This window comes from Rattus norvegicus, chromosome 4, assembly GCF_036323735.1.
Source record: "Rattus norvegicus strain BN/NHsdMcwi chromosome 4, GRCr8, whole genome shotgun sequence".
NCBI classification, from domain to species: Eukaryota; Metazoa; Chordata; class Mammalia; order Rodentia; family Muridae; genus Rattus; species Rattus norvegicus.
Window position 1 is genome coordinate 101,688,841 of NC_086022.1, and position 9,675 is coordinate 101,698,515.

General features: G+C 36.5%; 1 gene segment (V, D, J or C); it reads right to left on the minus strand.

The window, feature by feature from the left end:
* Positions 1-5,013: 5,013 nt before the first annotated feature.
* On the minus strand, positions 5,014-6,312 carry LOC690487 (Ig kappa chain V-VI region NQ2-48.2.2-like). The segment is given in 2 exon segments: positions 5,014-6,007; positions 6,173-6,312. Coding segments are annotated over 2 exon segments (399 nt in total).
* Between the last annotated feature and the right edge of the window lie 3,363 nt (positions 6,313-9,675).

Below are 9,675 nucleotides of genomic sequence, written 5' to 3' on the forward strand. Positions count from 1 at the left end.
TATTCCTCTTCTCTGAAATTCAGAGATCTCCACATTGCTTTTGTGGCTGTTCTTATTTATCATGTTTTCTACTCCATGCTTGTTTAAAAAGAATCCAGAGTCTAGTGGTACAAGATGACAAACTCATATTAAATAACTACAATGAACAATATCAGCTTGAAAATATTATGTCAGAGAAGAATTGCCCTTTATGTTATATTAGTATAGTGAATAGGATTTTTTTCCCTAAAATTTCACTTGGAATAGAATTTGCATTCTGTACTCAAAGTCAGTCTGGACTGGTTTCAGCATCTGCCACTATTTTATTATCTTTCAGGGAGCATTTGTTAACAAGGGAGTCAGTACATGTTGCTATAATGTCAGGAATTTCCATGATAGGGAGTAATAACCATGGGCTACATACAGGTGTGGTTCCAGGTTGCTAAGTATTTCAGCATGGGTAATCAAGTTGGTGGTGGTATTGCATGTTTGACATAAGACACTCAGGACTCTAGGAACTAATCAACCTATTCCTAAACTTGCCTGCCTCACTCTGACTTAATCATCTCCTGAAGTATAACTTGTAAGTTTGACTTGTCTTCTTAATAAGTGAAGGAATAAACCAACATTTAACTGTAGAAAACCTCCAGTCTCCTTCATTGCATTGAGCACAAACCATAAAATAGAAATGGAAACAGTTGGTGTGTCACCAAGAGATTGTTTACCTAAGATATCTTTCGTGGCACCTTTTCTCAGAATGAAATAATCTATGTCTTCTACCATAAGACATACATGTATAAGAAGGGTACAATCCTTCCAGAGAACAACCATTTTCTGCGATGTAAAATCACTCTCCATCCTTGGGTGAAACCCACTTTGCTCTTCAAACTAATTCCTATAATATCTGTGAGATCTAGCAATTCAATTTGAATATCTCAAAGTTCAGTAGGTGAGAGTTCTGTTTTTGAATTGGATACTTTATTTAAATTTCAAATGTTTTCTCCTTTCTCTATTTCCATTCTGGATTCCCCCATCTCCTCTCCCCTTCCACTGATTATATGAGGGTGCTCCCACACTGACCAACCCAAGCCCTCCCAACTCCCTCTCCTTTCATTTCTCTACACTGGGGCATCAAGCATTCACAGGACAAAGGGTTATCCTCCCATTGATCCCCAACAAGGCTCTCCACTGTTACATATACAGCCGGAGCTATGGGTTGCTTCATGTGTACTCTTTGGTTGGTAGTTCAGTCCCTGGGAGCTCTGGGGGTTCTGGTTGGTTGATATTGTTGTTGTTCTTATGATATTGCAAACCCCTGCAGCTACTCCAGTTATTTCCCAAACTCCTCCATTAGGGAACCCATTCTCAGTCCAGTAGTTGGCTGTGAGCATGTGCCTCCGTATTTGTCAGGCTCTGGCAGATTTTCTCAGAAGGTGAAAATTATTACAGAGCAAGGAGTAAGAAAGGCTACGCTCCTCCAGAAAGTCAGAGGAAGCAATCAAATATATGGATTTTGCACCCATAAAATTCCCTGTATATTTTCTACTCAAAGCCTTCTTCTTTCCCCCAGCATATCCTTTATTATCATGCCCTTTGTGATTGTGATTGCCATCCCCAGTTAATGGTAGACCATTGTGGTTGCATTAATTCCACTATATCATTTCAGTATGAATGCTAAATATCAAAATCCCTAACTACCATCATTGCTAAAATCTAATATACCATGTAACATGTAGAGAATTCAAAAACTAGGATGCTTTGGGGCATGGGCAACCATATATTTATCAAAACATTTTTTCATATGGTATCAACACAATTGGTAAACTCTCTTCCTCTAAATGGAAATAACACTCCTGCAGGACAGATTTATGATAGAAGAAATGCTGGGAGAAATATAAGCCTTAAAGACATCAGCTATGTTAGACTAAGCAATAGGGAAATTTCTGATATGTGTAACATAGACTTCAAGCTTCACATGAGAATGAAGACTCATAGAAATATCTGTGATTTTGCATCACAGGGTTGGAGTAGATAGTAGGGGTGTGGCTTCATTAAAATAATCAGAGATTTGATGGGAATTAAGCATTTCTTAAATTTTGTCCCTGCTTCAAAACTAAAACCAAAACCAAAACCAGAACCAAACCAAACCTACCAAACAAACAAACAAACAAAAAGGACTTCATACATAATGATACATCCTTTGATTAGTGCCATTTGCTATACTGAGGCATCCTTATGATACCACTTCAAGAAGAAAATAACTAATTATCAAAAAATTGTTAAATTGTTACGATCAGACAGAAAAATTAAATTTTTCCATCCTTGGAATGCTATCTGATGTCTTCTGCTGTGTCTGAAAAGAGTGACAGTGTATTCATACTAATAAAATAAAAAAATCTTAAAAAATTAGAATGTGATTTGGAAAAAAAGTCAAGGATTGTCCAAAAAAAATTCTCCATTCTTAGCTTCGTGACTAAGACATGGTATAACCTTACTTTATGAATTCTGGAAATCAGTATGGAGGTTCCTCAGAAAATTGGACATTGAACTACCTGAGGACACAGTGATACCTCTCTTGGGCATATAACCAAAAGATGCCCCAACATATAACAAAGACACATGCTCTACTATGTTCATAGCAGCCTTATTTATAATAGTCAGAAGCTGGAAAGAACCCAGATGCCCTTCAACAGAGGAATGAATGCAAAAAAATGTGGTACATCTACACAATGGAGTATTTCTCAGCTATTAAAAACAATGACTTTATGAAATTCATAGGCAAATGGATGGAACTGGAAAATATCATCCTGAGTGAAGTAACTCAATCACAGAAAAACACACATGGTATGTTCTCATTAATAAGTGGATATTAGCTCAAATGTTCGAATTACCCTATATGCACAGAACACATGAAACTCAAGAAGGATGATCAAAATGCGAATGTGTCACTCCTTCTTTAAAGGTGGAACAAGAATACCCTTGGGATGGAATAGGGAGGCAAAGTTTAGAACAGAGGCAGAAGGAACACCCATTCAGACCCTGTCCCACATGTGGCCCATACATATACAGCCACCCAACTAGATAAGGTGGATGAAGCAAAGAAGTGCAGGCCGACAGGAACTGGATGTAGATCTCTCCTGAGAGACACATCCAGAATACAGCAAATACATAGGCGAATGCCAGCAGCAAACCACTTAACTGAGAATGGGACCCTTGTTGAAGGAATCAGAGAAAGGACTGGAAGAGCTTGAAGGGGCTGGAGACCCCTTATAAACTACAATGCCAAGCAACAAGAGCTTCCAGGGACTAAGCCATTACCCAAAGACTATACATGGACTGACCCTGGACTCTGACCTCATAGGTAGCAATGAAGAGCCTAGTAAGAGTACCAGTGGAAGGGGAAACCCTTGGTCCTGCCAAGGCTGGATTCCCAGTGAATGGGATTGTTGGGGAGAGGCCGGTAATGGAGGAGGATGGGGAGGGGAACACCATATAGAAGGGGAGGGGTAGGGGTTGGGGGATGTTGGCCCGGAAACCGGGAAGGGGAATAACAATCGAAATGTAAATAAGAAATACTCAAGTTAATAAAGATGGAAAAAAATAAAGGGGATATCTAGTATCCCTCAGTAATTGGTTTTATTATAGCACTTAGTTTTTATAGATCTAATAATTAAAATTATGATAGGAAAATTTGTGCAAATTAGAATCTAATCTCTTAACATCCAAAGACTTAGTCATGTTGCATAGATATTCATGTGAGTGTTGCTTGATTTTTTAGTTCTTCCCGAGAAGTTAAGTCTTACCTGAAATTGACAATGAGGGCTGTCTAACCAATTTTCCCCACATTACCCAGAAATTCCAGGTGGGATGTTGATGTGCTTAGGTGTATACAGTATCTCTGTGTGTGCTTTCTAGTCTTTTTCCATGTCCATATCTTCTTATATGTTTCAATGAACCTTGCATCATCCTTTTCTGATTTTATATCTCATAGTGTTGATTAATAAGCATGTTTACAGAAAAATAAATAAAGGAAAAAAATATCCCGACAAAGGTATTTCTAGAACATATGACATCAAGTGAGAACTGGTGAACTGACTTGCTCTTTCACTGTTGCCTCACAACTCAAAATTTCTCAAGTTTCTACCCTAGATATGTAGGTTTACTGATTATTTTATATTGCTGTGGAGAGATACCACAACCACAAAACCTCTGTTAAAGGAAAGCATTTATTTGGGACTTTCTTAGGGTTTAGTTCATTATTTTCATGTTGGGATCATGGCTCCACAAAGGCAGACATGAGAGAAGAGAGTTTGACATCTGGATCAGCAAACGATAAGAAAATGAATATACTGGCCCTGGATTAGGCTTTTAAAACCTCAGAGTTCAAACCCAGTGTCACACATCCTCCAATAAAGCCAAACAACCTCCAAAACCTATCAAATAAAGCCACTTCCTAAGCATTTAAATATGTGAATCTATGGGGGCCTATACTTATTCAAACATCCACAGATGGTAGAGCACTAAGGAGAAATAAGTACAAAGCACTAAATTCCCTTTGGTGTTGAGCAATACCTAAGTGTAAAAGAGTTTCCCTTTTAGTTTAGATAGGTACAGATTTTGTAGTAGTGTACGTATGTGCAGTCAGAACTGCTCTTATGCCAGAATCATCTTTATGAAGCATTTACTATGATTAAATGTCAAACAACTGATTCTGAAAAAGTTTTCTTGACAAATCATAATATATTAACAATGTGCTAAATACCCATCAATATCTTGACTTCCTGATATGGAGATACTTTTTTCTAGAAATGCAGATGGGAAGTTGGTAATTGTGTCAATGGATTTCATTCCAAGCACCTTAATTGAAAATTGAAAACAAAATGTTACATAATTATTATATTTATTATTAAATGTAATTTAAATTTAATATAAATGTGATTTGAATTTAAATATAATTGTACATTTAAATATTTTAAATAATTTATTTCTCTATATAGAATGATAAAATTAAATTATGAATTTAATTATTCACAGTAAGGTATACATACACAAATGAATATCTGTATACATAGATTGATTGCTATAAAGAAAAATTAATGTCTATATATTAGTTTATTAGTTTTCTGTTGTCTTATTTGATTCATTATTAGTGGGGTGTTTCAATTGCTTGTCATGAGAATAGAAACATAATATGCTTGACTGTCAAGAGCTTTTTTTTTTTTGAGAGAGAAAATCATTTCAAGCACATATTAACAGGACAATTTAGTGAAACAGAAGGTCTACTAATAAAATTCAGAAGACAAATTACGAAGAATACTACTTTGTATAGGATAACAACAGCACTGTACTTTGAGAAGGTGACTATCTTGAAGAAAATCCACCTACTAAGATCCTAAAGTCAATGAAAGTAGCAGAAACTAGATGTGAAGGTTCATGGGAACCACCAGTAAAATATCATATCGGGGGAGAAGTGCCTGTCACACTTGCCTTCAACAAACAGAACAAAAATAAATTGAGAATAAATAGAGACAGACAAAGTAGATAATTTGAGATCAATACTTGAGTACAGTGGAATATTATGGAGACACTTATCCAAAGACGCAAATGACATTGTAAAGCAGTACACCCTGTTAGAATACTGCATCAAACACTTAGACACATTTTATCTCTAGGAGGAAGTAGCTGGACCCTAAGGAGTTAGGAGGTTTTTGTTCAAGTCTGTATCACTGTGTAGGTGGGGTACTACTCCACTGCTGACAGTAATAAGTGGCAGCATCTTCAGTCTCCACAGAGCTGATTGTGAGAGAATAAGATGTCCCAGACCCACTGCCACTGAAGCGATCTGGGACTCCAGAAGCCAGCTTGGATGTGTCATAAATCCAGAGTTTGGAGGAGGCTCCTGACTTCTGCTGGTACCAGTACATGTAACTTACACTTGAGCTGGCACGGCAGGTGATGGTGACCTTCTCCCCTGGAGATGCAGCCATGGTTATTGGAGACTGGGTGAGCACAATTTCTCCACTGGACACTATGAATAGTAAAAAGCAACATAGAGAGAAAAGGGTTAGTTGACATAGAAATACAAAAACAATTTCAATATTCAGAAGAAAGAAAAAGAAAAAAATGTTTAGACTCAAATCTCTTAAGAAAGAATTTTGGCTGAATTCTGAGCTCAAACTCCCTGTCCTGTTACCTGTGACACTGATTAGCAGGCAGCTGAAAATCTGCACCCGAAAATCCATTGTGTATTTGAGATTTGGTTTCTGGCTAACTATGGCTATTCTCATAAGAACATCTCTTTAAAATAACTATGAGAGGTTTGTGGTTTCTGAAATTGAAGTATGCAAATAGCAAGATATAGTCTGGACTGTTCTTGGCTTATAAACATGTGGTCTGTTAACTAAGGCAACCCAGGTTTAACCAGGGCAATATCTACTTACTTTTAGTCACAAAAATTCTAATGAACTATATTTTGGTTTTTTCTTTCCTCCATTTTAGGAGGAAAAGCCCTGTTCTCTAATATTACTCATATATTTCCCTAAAGACAAGATTTATTTGATTCATTAAAAATGAGGGATGTTCAATTGAGTACTTTGAGGTATATTTTTCTTGAAATAAACGTGTATCGAGAATGACTGTCTATAATGATCACAGAAAGTCTTATCTGCTTCCTGTTTTCCTGAATGCTGCTTATGAGATACCTCACCTACTCATTCCAAATCTGTTCAGATGATAATTTGTGAAAATCACCAGTATCACTAGTCGCCCCACATACTGAGGAACTGTGGATAATTTTAGTGAAAGGAAGAAAGAGGATTTGATCAGAAATAAAATTTCCATCCTTGAAATATATTGCATCTTATTGAGAGGTTTAATGTTTAAAACCTGTAGATTTTGCTGAAGTGGCTCAACAAATGGCATACACTTTGAAAAGGAAGATTACTATAGAGATGTTCAAATGGCTCAAATGGTAAAGTGTACAGTTGGCAAAGATAGTCTTTAACAGAGGTGAAAATCTATGTTCATTCCCTGTGACTTATTTGGTAGAGTAAGTGAACTGATGTCCTCCAGATAGAAGTGCATAAGTAAATAAATATTAGAGAGTAAGAGTTCAAGTCACAAACAGTAGATTTCTACCTTTCCTAATCTAATAGTGTATATGAAGTAACACCAATGCCCATATCTATTGCAATGTTGAAAATCTATCAATGCATCTTTGTTAATAACTCAGGTGACAGTAGATGCTGGAAAGGAATATTCCTCCATTGTTGGTAGAATTGCAAGCTGGTAAAAACACTCTGGAGATCAGTATGATTGTTCCTCAGAAAATTGGACATAGTGCTAATTGTGGACCCAGCTATATCACTTCTTTGTATATACCCAAGAGATGCTCTAACATATAACAAGAACACGTGCTCCACTGTATTCATAGCAGCGTTATATATAATAGACTGAAGGTACAAAGAACAAAGATGTTCTCAAATAGAAAAATGGATAGAAAAATTGTGGTAAACTTATATACTGGACTACTACTCAGCTATTAAAAACAATGACATCAGTCTGTACCCTGAACTTACCCTGTGCCACAGCGCTCTGTAACTAGATTCCCCTGACAGAGAACTAGTTTCGCAGTAGTGCTGACATACAGGCTTACAGGGGGATCAAGCCACTGTTAGAAGCAGCAAGAGCAGCTAACACCAGAAATAACCAGACAGCAAGATACGAGGCCAAAAACCCATGCAAAAGAAGCAAAGGCAACTTGGAATCATCAGAACCAAGTTTCTCCACCAAAACAAGTCTTGGATATCCCAGGACACAAGCAAAGTAAGCTTTTATTTAAAATCACAACTAATGATGATGTTAAAGGACTATAAGGAGGACACACATGAACCTTCCTTCAAGAAATACAGGACAAGTCAGGTAAAAAGAGAGTATCCCTTGAAGAGGAAATACAAATATTACCAAACAGGTGAAGTAATTGAATAAAACCATCAAGGACATAAAAATGGAAATAGAAACAATAAAGAAATTACAAAGGGAGACAACTATTAAGGTAAAACCTGGAAAGAGATTAGGAGTCATAGATGCAAGCATTAACAACAGAATATAAGCAATAGAAGAGAGAATCTCAGGGGCAGAAGATACCAGAGGAACATTGACATAACTTTCAACAAAAATGCAAAACACAAAAGCTTCTAACAAAAATCATCCAAGAAATCCAGGACACAATGGGAAGAGTAAACCAATAGATCATAGGTATAGGCGAGAGCGAAGATTTCCAACTTAATTGACCAGCAATTATCTTCAACAAAATTATAGAAGAATCTTTGCCTAACCTAAAGAAAGGAATGACCATAAATATTCAAAAGCCTACAGAACTCCAAGCAGATTGGACCAGAAAAGATATCCCCTGTCACACAATATTCAAAACACCAAAAGCACAAAACAAAGCAAAAATATTAAAAGCAGAAAGGGAAAAACATCATGTAATATATAAAGGCAGATCTAACAAAGTCACAACAACCTTCTCAAAAGAGATTTTAACATCCATACCTAAACATACAAAAGCAATATAGAGCAAACAAGTAGTAACCAAAAAGAAGTCAAATGGATCCAAACTGGAAAGGAAGAAGTCAAAATATCACTATTTGCAGATAATATGTTAGTATATTTTAGAGACCTTAAAAATTCCACCAGAGGATTCCTAAACCTTACAAACAACTTTAATAAAGACAGTGGATATCAAATTAACTCCAAAAATTGTTAGCTTTCTTCTACTTAAGGGATATATGGGCTGAAAAAGAAATTAGGGAATGACACCCTTCAAAATAGTCATAAACAATATAAGATACTGCAATATGACTCGAGTTCAACACTGTATGACAAGAACTTCCTGTCTCTGAGGAAAGAAAATTAAGATCTCAGAAGCTGGAAAGACCTCCCATGCTCAAAGGTTGGTGGGATTAAGATAGTAAAACTGGCCATTTTGTCAATGCAATCCCCATCAAAATTCCAACTCAATTCTACATAGAGTTATAAAGAGCATTTTAAAAATTCATTTGGAATAACAAAAGAACACAGGATAGTGAAAACTATGCTGAACAATAAAAGACCTTATTTGTGAATCACTGTCACTGACATCAAGCTCTATTACAGAGCGATAGTGATAAAAACTCTATGGTATTTGAATAGAGACAGGCAGGCAGGTTGATCAGTGGAATAGAATTGAAAACCCAGAAATGAATCCACTCACACATGGTCACTTGGTCTTTGACAAATAAGCTAAAACAATAGTGGGAAAAGGACAGGTCTTTTTAACAAGTGGGCTGATTTAACTAGAGTTCAGCATGTAGGAGAATGCAAATCAATCCATTCTTATCACCTGTACAAAGCTCAAGTCCAAGTGCATCATTGATCCAAATTAATAAAAGAAAAAGTAGGGAAGAGACTCGAATGCATGGACACTGGGGAAATTTTCCTGAACAGAACACCAATTGCATATGATCTAAGATCAAGAATCGACAAATGGGACTTCCTATAATTGCAAAGCTTTTGTAAGGCAAAGGATACTGCCATTAGGACAAAAGTCATCCAACAGATTGGGAAAATATCTATGGTAATCCTACATCTGACAGAGGGCTAAGAGCCAATATATACAAAGAAATAATGAAGTCAGACTCCAGATAATTAGGCTCT